The 18,572-nt window shown below is 52.1% G+C and overlaps 1 protein-coding gene across 1 annotated transcript in view; it reads right to left on the bottom strand.

The window, feature by feature from the left end:
* The window catches only part of SUPT6H (SPT6 homolog, histone chaperone and transcription elongation factor), a 55,059-nt gene that overhangs the window by 30,733 nt on the left and 5,754 nt on the right, over positions 1–18,572 (bottom strand). The window contains 16 exon segments of the mRNA XM_087952836.1: positions 975–1,125; positions 2,205–2,334; positions 4,119–4,217; positions 5,421–5,504; positions 5,507–5,571; positions 6,513–6,655; positions 7,843–7,932; positions 8,179–8,295; positions 9,175–9,276; positions 10,803–10,906; positions 10,909–11,075; positions 12,668–12,752; positions 13,304–13,499; positions 14,696–14,766; positions 16,481–16,636; positions 18,020–18,149. Of these exon segments, the coding sequence (XP_087808962.1) occupies positions 975–1,125; positions 2,205–2,334; positions 4,119–4,217; positions 5,421–5,504; positions 5,507–5,571; positions 6,513–6,655; positions 7,843–7,932; positions 8,179–8,295; positions 9,175–9,276; positions 10,803–10,906; positions 10,909–11,075; positions 12,668–12,752; positions 13,304–13,499; positions 14,696–14,766; positions 16,481–16,636; positions 18,020–18,125 (1,866 nt within the window). The 5' untranslated portion in view covers positions 18,126–18,149.

Raw genomic sequence — 18,572 nt, 5'->3', positions numbered from 1 at the left:
TTAAATGGATTCACAAGTTTCATTCATTCATGTTGTGTGTTTTTAAAAAAAGGGAGTCCTCACCTTACCTACCACAGTTCACTTACTGACTGTTCAGTTACAACGGTTCTCTAAAAAGCGGCTTATGACCCTTTTTCACTCTTTACAACCGTTGGGAGCAGCCCCCTGGTCAAAATTCGTGTGCTTGGCAACTGACTCATTTTTACGACGGCCGCAGGGTCACATGATCCCCTTTGGCAGCCTTCAAGGAAAGTCAACGGGGAAGCCAGGTTCACTTAATGTCCGTGGTACTAATTCAAGCAGGATTCACTTAACAGCAGTGGCAAGAAAGGTCGTAAAATGGGGCAAAACTCACATTTCACCACTGTCTTGCTTAGCAACGGAAATGGTGGGCTCAACTGTGGCCGTAAGCAGGAAGTCCTCGACTTATGACCACAATCGAGCCCTAAATTTACGTCGCTGACTAAGACATTTGTTAAGTGAATTTGGCCCCGTTTTACCACTCTTCCTACCACGGCTGTTAAGTGAATCCCTGCAGTTCTTCAGTGAGGAACGTGGCTGTTAAGCAAATCTGGCTTCTGCGTGGACTCTGCTTGCCAGAAGGTCGCAAAAGGGGACCACGTGGCCCCCTCCGGGACACTGTAACCATCATAAAGAGGAGTCTGTTGCCAACAGACGCTACGACGGTCGTAAGCATGGAAAACGCTGATAAGCCACTTTTTTTCACTGCCGTTGTAACTCCGGTCACTAAATGAAGTGTTGTTAAGTCGAGCAGTACCTGCCATTAGGCAAGCCAGAGGTTTATTTGGGCTCCGCATTCCAGATTCACATTCCCAGTTTGAGTCTTGGGGGGGAGCCACCCCTGCCCCCCCAATAAAGATCCAAGCCTGTGCTGGCTTGGGTGGGTGTCTCTTTGGGAGCCCCCAGGAGAGAGAATACCGAAGGCCCCCCAGCCTCCCCCTCCGCAGCCGTACCTTCTTGCCCTTCTTGGTGGGGGCCACGTTGATCTTGGCCCGTTCCTGGAAGGTCTGGCGCAGCACCTGCCGGACTAGGGGCTCCCGGGCAATCTGCAGGGCCACCATGTAGCAGGCCCCTTCCAGCACGGCCTCCGGGGTGGGGAACTGGCTGCAAACGTCAGAGGCAAAAGGGGGGGGGAGTTATTTGCCACCGGACCCTCCACCGGAAGCCCCCCCCCCGCCTTTTTATCTACAATCTGCTCTTCTGCTCTCAGACCACTGGACGGCGCTCGCAGAAGACAAATACGAAGAGAAGGAATTCGTGGCCCAGAAGGTTAAGGGCCCAGGGGCTTCCTTGTTAAAAAAAAAAGGCAGCAAATGCAACCTTTGAATTAGATTCCCTGCCTATTAATCCTGACGACTTGAAGAGGGGTGGAATTCAACTCCCAGGATTTCCTGGCTGGGGTGGTTCTGGGAGTGGAAGTGCGCATATTGTACAACCATCCTGGCTGGGGTAATCTGGGAATTAAAGTTCACCTATCTTAAAGCAGGGGAATTCTGGGAATGGATGCCCACCCCTCTAAAAGCGCAGCTGGCTTTGGGGATTCTGGGAATTAAAGTTCGACCATCTCAAAGCAGGGGAATTCTGGGAGTTGAAGTCTTATAGCACAGTTGGCTGGGAGTTTAAGTCCATCCCTCTTAACATTGTGGCGGTTGAGAAACAGAATTTGATAAAAGCAAAAGCCAAATTCAGAAGAACCCTTAGGTCAAGGGTCTTCAAACTTGGCCAGTTTAAGACTCGTGGACTTCAACTCCCAGAATTCCTGAGCTAACGTGACTGGAGAAGGAGGAATTCTGGGAGTTATGGAAGTCCATAGGTCTTACAGCTGTCAAGTTTGGAGACCCCTGCCTTCAGCGATCGTATAGACTGGGGGAAAAAACAAGGCACAAGTGATCGGGTTTTGCTTTTGGAAAGGGGATCCGGTCGCAGATGCAAAGGAAACCCGATCCACCTGTACCTAGCCAAAGCTCTCCACACCGGCCTGACGCCCTCCCCTCCACGGGCCAAGGTTCAAATCCAAGGCATCAGAAACAACTCAAGATTTCCGTAAAGCTCCCTAAAACGGAGGGAAGAGACGCTGCTTGGTGGGGGAGAAGAGGAGGTCAGATTTTCAGATTGCCCAAAGGAGACCAAAGGAAGGGAGCCCCCCCTCTCCCCGCCCCCCCTTGGGAGCAGGACCCCCTCACCTGCAGACATAATCCTTAGCCAGCTCCAGGGGTTCTGCGGGAAACTGCTCGGTCTCATGGCGCTGGTAGCTGTCCCGGAGATTCTCTCCAAACTGCTCGGGGGTCAGCCCAAACTTCTTGGCTAGGCCATCTAGACAGGAGACCCACCGGGTATTAACGTTAAGCCTATGTTTAATACATAACTGCAGGATCAAATCTGGGTCGGTGACTGGGACCAGAGGTTCTGTCTTCCGAGCTTTTGGACTCTTGCTGGAGCCCATTCCCAGGGAAGTCCTCTCTAGCAGGGTGTGTGCTGCTCTGTGGGTGTGGTAATTATACGGTGCCTGTGTTAGGCGGCTTTTTAGATGCTGACTGGATATGTAATCTACAGCAGGGATCCCCAACCGCCGGTCCGCGGACCCGGTACCGGCGGGAACAAGCCTTACCGGGCCGCTGGTTGCTGGGCGCCGCCATCTTTTTGGTAAAAAAGCAATTTTTCTTCAAAAAGATGGCGGCGCCAGCACCATGAGCTTTTCCGGGTAGAAAGCCATTTCTACCCGAAAAGCTCACCAAGCGCTGGCGCCGCCATTTTTGATTGAAAATCACTTCCGTGACATCACCAGAAGTGATTTTCGTCAAAAAAGATGGCGGCGCCCAGCTGACGCCGGAACCGGCCGCGGCTCAGCTGTTCGCCGGAACCGGGCCGCGGCGTCGAAAAGGTTGGGGATCCCTGATCTACAGGATCCCCTGGCTGGATTGCCCCCTGGGATGAAGGGATTGAGGACTGCCATCTGGGACAAAGGATGTTTTTCCTGCGCCAACTCAGGAAGCTCAAACTGCCCAAAAGGAGCTGCTGATCCAGTTCTACAGAGATCGAGTCTGTCCTCTGCACCTTGATCACTGTCTGGTTTGGTTCTGCAGCCCAACAAGACAGGCACAGACTCTAGAGAATAAATTAGGACTGCAGAAAAAACAATTACTACCAACCTGCCTTTTATCGAGGACCTGTATCCTGCCCAAAAGAGGGCTGTGAAAATATCTACAGACCCCTCACATCCCGGAGACGTAAACTGTTTCAACTCCTGCCCTCAAAACAACACTAAAGAGCACTGCACACCAGAACAACTAGACACAAGAACAGTTTTCCCCCGAAAGCCATCACTCTGCTAAACAAAAAATTCCCTCAACCCTGTTCAACTGTTACAAAGTCTGCACTACTATTACTGTTAATCTTCTCATCACCCCTTATCACCCATTCCCTCCCGTTTGTGACTGTATGACTGTAACTTTGTCGCTTGTATCCTCATGATTTATATGGACTGTTTCCTAGTATGATTTGATTGTTTATTGTACCCTGTGACTATTATTTCCTGATGATTCTTGACTCTTGACAAATGTCTCTTTTCTTTTATGTACACCGAGAGCTTTTGCACCAAGACAAATTCCTTGTGGGTCCAATCACACTTGGCCAAGAAAGAATTCTATTTTCTATTCTATTCTGTTTTTATTGTATCCTATGACTATCATTAAGTGTTGCACCTGATTATTCTCGAATCTTGACGAATGTATATTTTCTTTTATGTACACTGAGAGCATTTGCACCAAATTCCTTGTGGGTCCAATCACACTTGGCCAATAAAAGAATTCTATTTTCTATTCTATTTTTATTGTATCCTATGACTATTATTAAGTGTTGCACCTGATGATTCTTGACTCTTGATGAATGTCTCTTTTCTTTTATGTACACCTTGAGATTTTGCACCAAGACAAATTCCTTGTGGGTCCAATCACACTTGGCCAATAAAAGAATATTCTGTTCTATTATGTGGGTGGGGCAGATGGGGAGGAAGGTGGCAAGAGCACAAGGGAGCAATCAGACGAGAAGACCTGCACTCACTGGTAGCCTGGAAGGTGGAGGGTGTGTGTGTGGCTTACCTAGACCTGCCGTTTGGCAGATCGTGTACATGTCCCGGCGGGAGGCCTGCTTGAGCTCGGGCCCCTTCTGCTCATCCTCCTCTCCATCCTCTCCCTCGCCTGGAAAGAGATCGCAGGATGGTCAGGTTCTAACTAGAGACCCTTCCGCCATGGAATAGATCAGCACTCTAGGAAGACTTCCTGGGTGAGGGGAAGGGAAGGGGAAAGGGAGAGAGCGCCCCAGGCAGGCCAAGGGCAGAGGGATGACGACCTCTCCCTCCTTCCCTCTCTCATCCATCCATCCTTTCTCTCTCTGTCTGTCACTCATGTATTATCCATTCATCATCCTCTCTCTCTCTCTCTTTCTCTCGCTCTGTCCATGCATCATCTATTATCCGTCTGTCTGTCTTTCTATCTAATTTTGGAACCACCCGTCTCCCTCACAAAAACCATAAAAGTTAACTTTCAAGTAAGAGGCAAGAATGATTAAAAAGTGCTGAAACTTAGTGAAAAGGTGAAGGGTGGGGGAGACTTTCAGAGCACTAACCGACCCCACAGCTGTGCTCTTCTGCCCCCTCCCCCCCCCAAGCAAAGCCGCTGAGCCGGGCTGTCAAGCTTTGAAAACGTGCCTTTGCTGCTGCAACCATTTTCACTTCTCAGCTTGCCAACGATCAGGGTGGGGGAGATGGAAGGGGGAGGTGGAACGGAGGCTCCGGAGAACAAGGAGGCCGTCTTGTGAGAACCAAGGACACTTCCAACAGGTAAGGTTGCCAGAGCCAAAACTTTCTCCTAACGGTGTCGTGAGACTCAGTCGGGCCAGGCGACCCGGCCTAATAGGGGGGAGGGACACGGTAGGCTTTAATTACGTGGGTTTGCGTGGGAAATAGTTCGGCCTGGTTTTGCCTCTGCCGAAACGGTGCGCTCAATAAAGCGTGACATGGGAGAGATGGGATCGTCTCGGTCATGCTTGCTTCGGTTGGGCTCATCGGCCGGGACCTGGATGCAGGCCTTTAGGGGCCCGGAGGGGGGGAGAAGAATATCCCACAGAGGGGGGGGGGGCAAGGGCAGAGAAGGCCGCCTTCTTGGGCCCTGCCAGCCGGAACAGGGTGCGCAGGATATCTCCCCTGCCTGATGGGTGGTGGGACAGTTGATGGGATGGGATGAAGACAGTTCCTTCCATCCCTCCCAGCCGTCCACCCTTTGGACAGCACGGATTCTATCTGCCTGACCCCAGGGGCCTCTAGCGCAGGAGGGCGGAGCAGGCGCCCTTGGCCCAGGCTCAAAGGCCCCTTAGAAGCCCCTTAAGAGGCTGCGGCGGCCCACCTTCCTCCTCCTCGCCGTCCTCCCGGACCCGCTTGTGTTTCTTGCGGCTGGCTTTGGCGGCGTTCTGCATTTTGGGGATGTCTCGCCATAGTAGAGCAGGAAATGGTTGTAGACGTCCTTCAGCTCGTCCATGGACTGCACGTCCTTCAGCCTGCGAAGAGAGCATCTTCCAGAAGGGAGAAACGCGGGGGGAATGGGGGGCGACACCCCAAAAGGAGGCTGCCTGGAGCTGGTCCGCAGAGAGCTTTGTGCCCAGAAGGGGAAAAGTGGGGGGGTGTCCTTGGTGATCTCAGATTGGCAGTTTTCTTGCAGAGGTTTTACTACCCAAACTAGGTGACATCATCCCTAGATGATATGATACTCGCTAGTTGGGTCACGAAATGCTTGCAAGAAAACCGTCAGGCTCAGAGAGCACCAAGGACCCCACAATACTTTTCCTCCTCTTCCCCTCTCCCCAAACCCCCCTCTCTTCTAGCATGGAATATGTTCCCTGGTTGGGTCACGAAATGCTTGCAAGAAAACCACCCAGCTCCGAGAGCACCAAGGACTCTATAGTTCTCCTCCCTCCTCCTCTCTTTCTTCCTTTTCTCCTCCCTCCTCCTCCTCCTCCTCTCTGCAAACATCATTCCCTTCTAGCACTGCTGACATTCCCTAGTTGGATGATGAAACATCTGCAACAAAGGCACTAAGGACTCTACAGTCCTCCTCCTCCTCCTCTTCTCCTTCCTCCCCCTCCTCCTCTTCACAAACCCCCCTCTCTTCTAACCTTATGTTCCCTAGTTTGGTCACAAAACATCTGCAAGAAAACCACCCAGCTCAGAGAGCACCAAGGATCCTACAGTTCTCCTCCTCCCCCCCTTCCTCTCCCCCCCCCCTTCTCCTCTCTGCAACCCTCCTCTTCTAGTGCTGCTGACATTCCCTAGTTTGGTCACAAAACATCTACAAAAAAACCACCCAGCTCAGAGAGCACCAGGGACCCCTCACGTAACAACCGTGAGCTACAAAGATTCCCCCTTTATGGGTGGAAAAGGGAGGCTTGGAGGAGAGCCTGGCCGCCCTCCAAGGGGGAGAGGCGAGAGGGAGGGGGGGTACCTCTCCATATCCGTGGTGTCCAGGGCCCGGATGCCGTCCGCCAGGGGCTTGTCTGGGTCGGCGGAGATCTGCTCGTACTGGTAGGCCTGCATCTTCTCAAAGAGGCGGGTCAGGTTCTGCTTGCGGATCTTCAGCTGGGTCCACTGGGGGAGGAGAGGAGAGGAATCGCGTCTGCCTGGCGCCTTCGTGCTTCCCTCCCTCTTCCTTCCCAACCGTGAGAGGAAGCCGCCAACACCGGGAGCATCGGCACAGCCTTCTGAATCCTGGGGCTCTGGCCACTGAACCAGGCTTCCTTGAGATAGGCCAACATTTCCCTGAGAAGAGCAGGGGGCCAACCTTGGAAGACCGATGGACTCCAACTCCCAGAATTCCCCAGCCGGCAATGCATTTGTGCCGGCTCGCGAGCCCTAGGCAAACTTACCTGCACTACGCAGGTGTGGGCCTCCCAGCTGATTTTCGGCCCGTTTGAGGCCTTTCTTGGCCTCCCAGAGGCTTGAGGGAAATCTCTGCAAGCCTTTGTAGGTCGAAAAATGGGCCCGTTTCGTGACTTCCTGTATTTCCAGAAATACTGGAAATGATGAAACGGGCCCATTTTTCAGCCTACAAAGGCTGCAGAGGCTTCCCTCAAGCCTCTGGGAGGCCAAGAAAGGCCTCAAATGGGCTGAAAATCAGCTGGGAGGTGTGCACATGTGCAGTGCAGGTAAGCAGGGGGGGAATCGTGCATGCGTGTACAGGGGGTGTCACGCGCATTGCCTTTTGGGTGCAGGCACGCACGCACAATTTTTGGCGCAGGAGCCCAAAAAGGTTAGCCGCCACTGGAATAGGCTAATGCTAGCAATTAAAGGAACAAAATGAATGTTATATGATACGGGAGTTATTTTATCAATGGCTGGAAAATAAATATGGAAGTTAGCAATTAAAGAAGACTAGCGAAAAATAGTAAATATGTGAATGAAAAGGATTAAAATGCTAAGATGGGGAATGTTACAAGAATTAGATATACTATGCATCTTAGTATTAAGTAAGAGTAGAGTATTAATACCAAGCAGTGAATATGTATAAACTGTCATTGTTATTGCACAAGGTATTTGTACCCAGACGACACAATTTAAATGGAAGATGGATTGTTTGTATTAAAATAAAATATTTACAAAAAAAAAAAAACCAGGAAGCAGAAGCAGAGAGAGACAGAATCCGTTCTTCTTAGTCCAGCTGGGCCCAGCTCTTCTGCTTCTCCAACCAAAAGAGCCATCGACCTGGTAGGTGGGTTAACTCTTGATGAAAGAGCTCCCCCCACACACACACACCCCCTCCCCAAGCTGGTCCTCACCTTCTCGTCCCACTGCCAGACCCTCCAGAGATCATTGATGTGCAGCTCGGGTTCTACGTACTCCTTCCGGTAGAAGGCAATGAAGGGCACCTGCTCCCAGGTAAGACAGGCTCATTAGCGGACGGGAGGGAGGGTGGGCTGGGGGTCAGCCGGGAGGTCTCTTTGGGGTGGGGGGCGGGGGGGAACCCTCTTTAGCCTGGGAGGGGGTCTCGTTCACGAGCAAGAGGGAGGCGGTGGGCAGGGGGCAGCCAGGAAGATGCAGCTGGGCCCAGAAACCATCTTGATTCGGATGGTTCTGCAGCAGACACGGCTCCTTCACCCGCTGAGCAAACCTGCCTCGAAATGCTGGTTCCTCATGAAGTTGAGGGCTTCCTTGATCTTCTGGATGGTGCTGGGCCCCTTCCGGCTGAAGCTGCTGCTGCTCTGGCCGCGGTCCAAGTAATCGGAACTCTCCTAGGGAAGGAGAGAGAGAGAGAAGCCGGTTGGCACCCAAGGGCTTCCCCTAGAACAGGGGGTCCCAACCTGGGGGGGCGAGACGATATTCCAGGGGGTGAGAAAGTCCAGGTAAATAATAGGATATTGGCTATAGGTTGGCATTTTTATTTGTTATTTATTTCAGGGGGTGCGAGGTTCGAGTGAAATTTCTTTAGGGGTGCGGGCGAAAAAAAGGTTGGGAACCACTGCCCTGGAAACAGCAATAAAGACTTATATACCGCTTCACAGTGCTTTACACCCCCCTCTAAGCAGTTTACAGCCTGTTGCCCGCGACAATCTGGGTCCCCATTTGACTGATCTCGGAAGGACGGAAGGCCGAGTCAACGTGGAGCCTGGTGGGACTTGGAACTGCTGGCCGTGGGCAGTGAAGTCTGCAATACGGCACTCTAACCCCTGCCCCACCAGAGCTTCCTTCCTGCTTCCCTCCCCTTCCTTTTCCCCTTCCCTCCGTTCCCTCCCCTTCCTTTTCTTCTCTCTCTCCCTCCCATCGCTCCCTTCCTCCCTTCCCTTCATTTCCTTCCTCTCTTTCTCCCTCTTCCCTCCCTCCCGCTCTCCCCTTTCTTTCCTTCTCCCCCTTCTTTTTCTCTCTTCCCTCCCTCCCTCCCCAGAAGAACTGAAAAAGCTCCTTGGATGAGAAGTGAAATGTTTTCAAGGGGAACAAAAAAAGCAAGGCAGCCCAGTTGCCTTTTGGGCATCCAGTTGCCTTTCAGGGGCAGGCAGAGGGATTGGGGGGTGTTAGGAAGGAATGGCGGCCAACGCCTCCCTTGGCTCAGGTCAGGTGTATCTCCTGGCCAGGCGTGCCACTGGCAGGATTCCCAGGGGTCTCTGGGGTCCTACCTGCAGGGAGATGGTGGGCATGGCAAAGGCGTTGCGGTAGATCCAGTCGGCTTCTTCTTCCAGCTCATCGTCTTCGGCGCTCTTCACGGGAATGGAGCGCAGCTGGGCGGAAAGGCAAGGGGATGTTAGGTATAACATTGATACCCAACAAGGTTTGGGTGGATAAATATATAAACTAAGGTATCATAGTTTAAATGTTTGTAACTTTAAGCACCACACTGCATGTAATTAGCCAATTAAGGGTGCGGTTAGAAACTGCAATAAGAGGAAGCAGGAGAAAGCTTGCTGCTTACTGCCTACTGTTTTACTGTTTACCGTTTGCTGTTTACTGTTTACTGCTGTTTACTGCTGGATACAACTGTTTACTACTGTTTTACTGCGACTGTCTACTGTTTGATCGTTCTACTGAATATCCAGCGTTATCCTCTGGAGAAAGGCATCGGAGGAGGAGAAGATATCTTTATCGGCTGATAAAGATATAGTAAGGACTATTACCTGGACTGAGTTAGTGAGTCTTACTGAATGGATATATTGTGAATGACATACGGACTGATTGACAATGCTTAAACTCTAACTGGATTAAAAACTATTTAAACTACAAACAGTGCTTGTGTTCAGTGTGTGTATACTCTAAAACCCTTCCTCTCTCATTTGGCTGCCTGGCTTGACTGCTGTTGCATACTCTGCTAGGGGTTTATCCCCAAACACTAACAGGGGAGAAGGGATTTCCTTGGAGACCCCACCTCTGTTTTGCCCAGGGGGCAGGGAGGCCCAGCCCCTGAGGGATGTAGGGAGGAAGGAAAGGACCAGAGACCCCCCTCCCCTAAATGCAGAGCCTCCGTAGGGAAGTACAGGGAATCCGACCCTGGTGCTGGACAATGGAGGGGGGAGCTAAGCAACATTCATAAACAGTGACCAGGTCATCAGAGGGCCCGCAGCTTGTCTAAAAAACTCCTCGACTTACAACTGAGCCGGGAATTTCTGTCACTAAGTAAAACATTCGTTGTGCCCATTTTGCCACCTCCCTTGCTCCGGTCCTTAAGTGAATCACTGCAGATGCTAGCTTAGTGACACGGTTGCTAAGGGAATCTAGGCTTCCCCCATTGACTTGGCTGGTCAGTGGGTCCCAAGGAGGGAATCACGTGACTCCAGGACTCCGCGACCTCGTCGTTAAGTACGAGCCGGTTGGCCAAGGAGCTGAATTTTGATCACACGGCCGTAGGGGACACTGTGACGGTTGTTAAGTGTGAAAGGGTGTGTGTGTCATAAGTCACTACTTTCAGGGCAATTTTGAATGGTCACTAAGGGAATGGTTGTAGGTCAAGGACTACCTGTACCCATATTCTGCCTCACTGGTCATACCTGTTACTCACCAACATGAAGTCACCTGAAGGTCTAAGGCGGTGTTTCTCAACGCTGGCCACTTGAAGATGGGTGGACTTCAACTCCCAGAATCCCCCAGCCAGCTGGGCTGGGGGATTCTGGGAGTTGAAGTCCAACCCATCTTCAAGTGGCCAACGTTGAGAAACCCTGGTCTAAGGTCCCCAGAAGCCTTTGAAGTCTCTCTCCAGGGAGTTGGGACAAGGGGAAGGGGAAGAGGGTGAAAGGACAACCCGCGTGACCCTCACCTGGAACCTCTCAGGCATGTCGGTCACGCGGATCTCGTTGTCCTGGTCGGTCAGGTGGCTGCTCTCCAGCTCGCTGGGTTCATAGATCTCGAAGATGCTGCGCGGCTGACCCGCTTCTTGGCTGTCTTCTTGGGCCGGACCCGGATCTCCCCTTCCGTCTCCTCGGGCTCGTAGTCATACTCGTCCTCCATCTCCTCGTCGTATTCGTTGTACTTTTCGAACTCGTCGTAGTCGAAATCCACACCGAAGATCTCCTGAGCTTCTTGCAAAGCTCTGTTGGAGGAAGAAGAACCAACGCCTTCTCAAGAAGGTCCATAACTGGGTGAAGTTGGCCCCATCCTCAAGAGCCATGCCCTCCATGGAACCACCACCTTCTCAAGAAGGTCCTTATCCATTACTGGGCAAAGCTGGCCCATCCTCAAGAGCCATGCCCACAATGGAACCACTACCACCTCAAGAAGCACCACTTTCTCAAGAAGATTTGTATCTACCATTGCCTTAAGTTGGCCCCATCCTCAAGAGCCATGCCCTCCATGGAACCATCACCTTCTCAAGAAGGTCCATAACTAGATGAAGCTGGCCCCATCTTCATGAGCCAGGTCCTCAATGGAACTATCATCTTCTCAAGAAGGTCCATATCCATTACTGGACGCTGGCCCCATTCTCAAGAGTCATGCCCACAATGGAACCATTACCACCCCAAGAACCTCTACCTTCTCAAGAAGATCTGTATCCATCATCGCATTAAGCTGGCCCCATCCTCAAGAGCCATGCCCTTCATGGAACCATCACCGTCTCAAGAAGGTCCATAACTGAGTGAAACTGGCCCCATCTTCATGAGCCAGGTCCCCAATGGAACCACCACCTTCTCAAGAAGGTCCATATCCATTACTGGACGAAGCTGGCCCCATTCTCAAGAGTCATGCCCACAATGGAACCATCACCTTCTCAAGAAGGTCCATAACTGAGTGAAACTGGCCCCATCCTCAAGAGTCACCTCCCAATGGAACTACCATCTTCTCAAGAAGGTCCATACCCACAACTGGACTAAGCTGACCCCATCCTCAAGAGCCGTGCCCTCCATGGAACCATCACCTTCTCAAGAAGGTCCATAACTGAGTGAAACTGGCCCCATCCTCAAGAGTCATCTCCCCAATGGAACCTTCACCTTCTCAAGAAGGTCCATAACTGAGTGAAACTGGCCCCATCCTCAAGAGTCATCCCCCAATGGAACCATCACCTTCTCAAGAAGGTCCATAACTGAGTGAAACTGGCCCCATCCTCAAGAGTCATCTCCCCAATGGAACTACCACCTTCTCAAGAAGGTCCATAACTGAGTGAAACTGGCCCCATCCTCAAGAGTCATCTCCCAATGGAACCATCACCTTCTCAAGAAGGTCCATAACTGAGTGAAACTGGCCCCATCCTCAAGAGTCATCTCCCAATGGAACTACCATCTTCTCAAGAAGGTCCATACCCACAACTGGATTAAGCTGACCCCATTCTCAAGAGTCATGCCCACAATGGAACCATTACCACCTCAAGAACCTCTACCTTCTCAAGAAGATCTGTATCCATCATCGCATTAACCTGGCCCCATCCTCAAGAGCCATGCCTCCATGGAACCATCACCTTCTCAAGAAGGTCCATAACTGAGTGAAATTGGCCCCATCCTCAAGAGTCATCTCCCCAATGGAACTACCACCTTCTCAAGAAGGTCCATACCCACAACTGGATTAAGCTGGCCCCATCCTCAAGAGCCACGCCCCCAAAGGCCCAGAGGACCTTATGGGCAGGTCCACCCACCTCCTGTCCCAAGGAATGTCCCCCACCTGGTGAGCATGTCAGAGCAGAGGCAGACTCACGCGTCTGTGTATCCGGGGAGCTTCTTCCTCCATTTGGGCTTCTTCAGGGGTTGACCGTCATCATCCACAATGAAGTCGTCAATGTCTAAGAGAAACAGCGGCAAGGACCACTGCAGAGCTGCCCTAACTGGACTCTCGCCCTCCTCCCTGGCCCGATGAGCGGGGCCTGCGTTCCCTGGCCAGCCTGGGGAACCATGAGGCCAAGCGAAGGAAATTCGGAGCCCCACAGCACCAGGTTCTAAGATGGGCGCGAGGCTTGGGGGGCGTCCCTGGTTCAGACCCTGTGGTATTTATTCCTTTGCCACTCCAGCCTGCCATGAAGGAGTCCTGAGCTGGCCTTGGGAAGGGGCAGGAATGAGCCAGAAGAAAAGATTTGGAAGGGACCTTGGAGGTCTTCTAGTCCAACCCCCTGCTCCAACAGGAGGACCTATGCCATGCCAGGCAATCCGGCCCACTGTTTGGGGAAGGGCCCTTCAGGAAAGCTTCACTTGGCCCTGGGAAAGAGGGAAGGAGGATAAAGACACTGAAGACACAAGTAGTCCCCGACTTACGACTGCCTGCTTAATGGCCGTTCGAAGTTGCAGCAGCACTGAAAAAAATGACACTTGTGGCCAGGAGGCCCCAAGACACACGTACCGGACTCGTCTTCCTCTTCATCCTCCTCATCGTCAGCTGTGGCCAGGTGCCCGTCGGCTCCCTCGCCCCCCTCCTCGCCTTCCCCGTCCTGGAAGATCTCTTCCGCAATGGCTTCCTTCTCGTGCTCCTCCTTCCCATAGTCTTCCTCCTTCTCGTCCTCATCGTCCGACATTTTCCGTACCCGCCTGAATTTTTGCTGTCGAGAGGAGGCCCTTCTGGTCAATACCCCCGTCTCCTCCCCTTCCCCACGAGGCTGCCGGCCCGCCTGGGGGAGCTTCACTGCCACCAACCCAGGGACCCACCCCTCCAAGGGCCAAACCCCCAAAGGACACCTGAAGGGACAGGTGATTTGGGGAAGAGCCGCGTACGGATATCCACTAGCAGCACAGGGAGCGGGGAGGGGGGCCTGATGTGGGACAACTCGCCACGGCCAAATGAATAATAGAGTAACGGAATGACAGAAGGGGCCTTGGAGGTCTTCTAGTCCAGCCCCGTTCACCACAACCAACTTGCAGTGGACTTGCCAGGGGATTCATTCACTTCCTTTTATTTCTGTTGGCCACGTTTTCCTCAAAATTGTTTCATCACTTGTATCAAAGGAAATCCCTCCGACAGTTACTAGCTTTTGTAGCGATTTGATGCATAAGGAACTAATCCTTTCTTCTAGAGTGAGTTGTCCTACAACAGGCTGGGCGTGGCGAGTAGGCCGTGCTGAATTGTCCTTAGACCAGGGGTCTTCCAACCTGACCGCTTTAAGACTTGGGGACTTCAACTCCCAGAATTCCTCCTCCTCCAGTCACGTTAGCTCAGGAATTCTGGGAGTTGAAGTCCCCAAGTCTTACAGCGGTCAAGTTAGAAGACCCTTGTCCTACACCCACGGGCCTGGGGTTTATTTGATTCATTCTTTTATTATTTGTTAAATTTATCGGCTGCCTGTCTAACTGTGGGACTACAGGGCTTGCAAGAACAAAGAGAAAAAAAGCAAAAGCCCTTGGACTTACATACCCCTTCATACTGCTTTGCAGCCCTCTCTGAGCAGGTTGTAATGTCAGCATCTCCCCCCCCGCCCCCAAAAAACAATCTGGGCCCTCCTTTTATCGATCTCAGAGGCAAAATAACTGAATGGTAAAATAATCAGGAACAATCCAAGGAGAAGACCAGGGTTCCTAGGCCCACCTTCCTCCCAGCTGACCATAGAGAGACCCCCACACCTACCCCCCAAGAACACGGGTCTCCAACCTTGGCCCCTTGAAGACTTGTGGACTTCAACTCCCTTCAACTCCGCCTTGCTGGCTGAGGGAACTCTGGGAATTGAAGTCCGCAAGTCTTCAAGGGGCCAAGGTTGAGACCCCCCCGCCCCAGAAGCTCCCCAGGGATCCCAAACTGACTCACCCGTTTCACTTTGACGCCCAGGTTTTCCTCAATGAGGTCGAAGTCATCGTCTTCCAGGCGGTCATCAAAATCTGCCCCGAGATAAGAAGGGTCAGGTCTCCAAAGTCCCCTCTTGGGATGCTGCCATTCTGTCGGGAGGGGGAGGCTTGGGGGGGCTGGCTTTCCCTTGCTTTCTTGTTTGGGACCTTGAGGGGAGGAGGGAGGGAGGAGGGAGGGGAGTGGGCTTGGAGCCATCTGCCCTCGTTGTCCCGGCCACTGAGGAAGCCAAACCGATGCGGCTGGGAGAATGGCAATTATTCCCCTTCCCTGCCTGAGGTTCTCACAACATCTTGGCCACCTTGGGGTTGGCTCGATGTTGGACCGGGCATTTGGGTGGCGGGGAGCTTTGCTTGCAAGCGGGAAACCTCAGATCCTGCCTCCATCTCCCTGGGTATCCCTTGTCTCTCAATAAAAGTTCCTTTTGAAACTTTCTTCCTTTCAAGGGTTGTTTTCTTAGAAGACGGGCAAGGCAGGACCTTACAGTCATGCCAGGAGAGGCAGAACTGCAATGCCTTCTCTCTCTTTTCCCTCCTTCCTTCCTTTTCTTCCCTCCCTCCCTCTTTCCCTTCCTTCCTTTCCTTCTTTCCCTGCCTCCCTCTTTTCTTTTTCTTTCTCTCTCTTCCTTTCTTTTTCTCTTTCCCTTCTTTCCTTCCTTCCCTCCCTCCTTTCAGTGTGTGTGTGTGTGTGTGTGTGTGTGTATGTATGTATGTATGTATGTAATTTCATATACCTTCACAGCCTATCTGCCTTGGAGGAAGCTCTGGGCAGTGTGCAATATAATCAATACAATTAAACATTAAAATAAAAAAAGTTAGGATTAAAAGCTTTAAAAATATAAAAACCACAAATTTCAGGAGAATCCCAAGATGGGAGATGAGTCATGGTTAATACAGGTGATGGGGCGGAGGGGGCCCCCCGTAGTTGTGGGGCCCTCTGGGTCCCCCCTACAAGGCTACACGGCCACAAAGGCAGGCCAAAAAATCCAGGGGTGGGCAGGGGTTTTCCTCGCCTCTGAAGGTGAGATCTTCCACAATGCAGGTATGGTGGCAGGGTTCCTGGACCCTGCCAGTCAAAATTCTCTGACTGACGGGATCTTGTCCACGACCTATTTATTGCACATAGCGTGCACACATTTAACACTGGTAACGGCTGGAAAGGACCCTGGAGGTCTTCTAGTCCAACCCCCTTCTCAAGCAGGAGGCCCTGTACCATTTCAGATAGGTGGCTGTCCAATTTCTTCTTAAAAATCTCCAGGGTAGGAGAAGCACCCCCACTTCTGGTGGCAAGCTGCTCCGCTGGGTCACTGTTCTAATTCTCAGGAAATCCCTCCCTTCTTTCCTTGGTTAGTTTCCGTCCATTGCTTCTTGTCCTGCCTTCTGGTGCTTTGGGGAATAGGTCGACCCCACTGCCCCCCTTCTCTCTGAAATCCACTCAAACACAGGAAGATGTTCTCCTGCTGTCCCCCCCCCCCAGGCCTTCCCTTCCCTAGACTGGCCAAACCCAATTCCTGCAACCGTTCTTCGTGTGTTTTAGCCTGCAGCCCTCTGACCCTCTTTATAGCAGCATGCTCCATTTGGGTGGGTAGCAGGCCTTCCCTGCCTGAACGAGGGGTGGGGGTGGGGTGGGGGCTGATGTAAGGGGGCAAAGGCCAGTTCCGTGGACCTCCCGGAGGCCCCTCTGCCACCTGAAGCTTTCCAGGCAACGACCAACCTCCCGTCTCACTGGGCGCCCGTCCCAAACACTCACTGCGTTTCCTCTTCTTCCGGCCGACGTCGTCCTCCGAGTCTCCGGAATCGCTGGCCTCTTCCTCCTCCTCCTCTTCCTCATCGTCGTCGTCGTTGATGAACCCTTTCAGGTTCCCTTGTTCATCCTGGTCGTCCAGGTTCTCCTCTTCCTCCTCCTCTGGAAGGGGCAGCCAGAAATTAAAGGAAAGAAATAAAAACCAAAAGAAACGGAGACCCGCCCCGGGGGCGGTGGGGAGAAAGAGATGGAAAACTTCACGGGGCAGAAGAACCTCTCGGGAACGGAGGCCCAAACACCCCTCGGCTTTGGATCACAAGCTGATTTGTGGAAGAACCAGACAGCCAGCAGTTCTCATCCTGGGAATTGGCCAACCAGATTTTGGGGGAGGGGGGCAGGTGCCTGGTTAAGCTTAGGGGCAAAGCAGCCACCCAAACGGCCGGGAGCTGACTTCAAATTCCAGGAAGGCTCCTGAAAGGCCAACTGGGCTTATTGTGACCAAATGAGTTCTGGTCACAAAGGACTATCCGGTCTGCCATCTCCGAGGTGACGTTGCTTCTCAGGGTGGGTGCCGTGACAGAGAAGGCCCGAGTCGGGGTCTCTCCAGGTGACACTTCCTAATGCAGGGGACCCTGAGCAGGCAGCTCTGGGGATTTGGGTGGGGCCAGTGGAAGGAATCAGAGAAAGAGGCCTCCCCACCCAAACACACACACACACACACACCCGTTGGCCTGTGTTATGTGGGGCTTTTGGGGTAACCGACTCTGAAGGCCACCGGGAGATGCCACCATGGCAGAGCGGAGGTATTATGGAGGGGCTTCAAAACCTGGCTCCTGGATGGAGATGATTGCTGTCTGGCTCTTGGTCTTAGTCCTTACGCATCTCTGTTTATTTTTAATTGCTTTTATATTTATTATTTTCATGGCTTGTCAGCCACCCAGGGCTGCCTTATCCGGGAGGTGGGCGGCAGCAGCAGCATACAAATTTAGTAAATCCACTCACATAAGGAGCGCGGTGGCTCACGTGGTTGGGACACTGGGCAAGAGATTTCCAAGCCCACTCCGAGACCCATGTCCCACTGTAGGGTGGCGCGAGTTCCCATCCTTGGCTCCAGCTCCTTGACAGGGACCTCAATGGAACCCCCCACGGATGTTCCCCAGGCAACGGTGATACCCCCGGCCAATCCTTTCAACCTGGAAGTGCCTTACAAGGCCCCTTTGACCCAGAGGATCAGGGGACTCCATTTACTTGGCCATCTTGTGGAATGCCCAAAACTCTGCGGTGCCCCGCAGGGCATTCTGGACCAATGGCAGCACCTGAATGCGTTTCAAGGGCAGCCTCACATGCAGAATGATGTTACAGTAATCCAACCACGATCACGACATGAGTAACCATGAATACGGCCCACGGGACTGATTTATTTTATCGATTTATTGAATTTATCTGCTGTCCTTCTCGTAACAAAGCGACTTTTAACTTTCACAGGACAAATTGAGGGACCGATCACAACAGGCACGGGTTGGGAACGCTGCCTAAAAAGCTCACCGTCTTCGTCTTCCACAAACTTTTTGGGGGGTCTCGAGACCACTTCCCCATCTTCGTCATACTCCTCCTCTGATTCTTCCGCTTCGCTTTCCACAAAGTCGGACATGGCTGTGGTTCACAGTCGCGCTGCCTGGAAAGGGGGTGGGGGGGAGAAAGAGGCTGGAGTTAAAATCCCCATGGACATTTTACTCATTTACAAAGCAACTTAGAACTAAGGAGAAATGTCCTGATAGGATAATTAATCAGTGGAACAACTTGCCTCCAGAAGAGTAAATGCTACAACACTGGAAGTTTTTAAGAAGAGATTGGACAACTATTTGTCTGAAGTGGTGTAGGGTGTCTTGCCTAGGAAGGGGGTTGGACTAGAAGACCTCCAAGGTCCCTTCCAACTCTGTTATTCTATATTCTAAATAAGATACTGAGATAGTGGCTAATACAATATTGTCAGACCCCTCACATCCCAGATATAAACTTTCAACTCCTACCTTCAAAACAACACTATAGAGCACTGCACACCAGAACAACTAGACAGAAGGGGAGTTTTTCCCCCAAC

This window comes from Notechis scutatus, chromosome 1 (genome assembly GCF_049901735.1).
Source record: "Notechis scutatus isolate UNSWTSFEM ecotype Mainland chromosome 1, rNotScu1.2, whole genome shotgun sequence".
NCBI classification, from domain to species: Eukaryota; Metazoa; Chordata; class Lepidosauria; order Squamata; family Elapidae; genus Notechis; species Notechis scutatus.
Note: the sequence above shows the minus strand (reverse complement) of the source record. Positions and strands in the feature narration are given on the sequence as shown.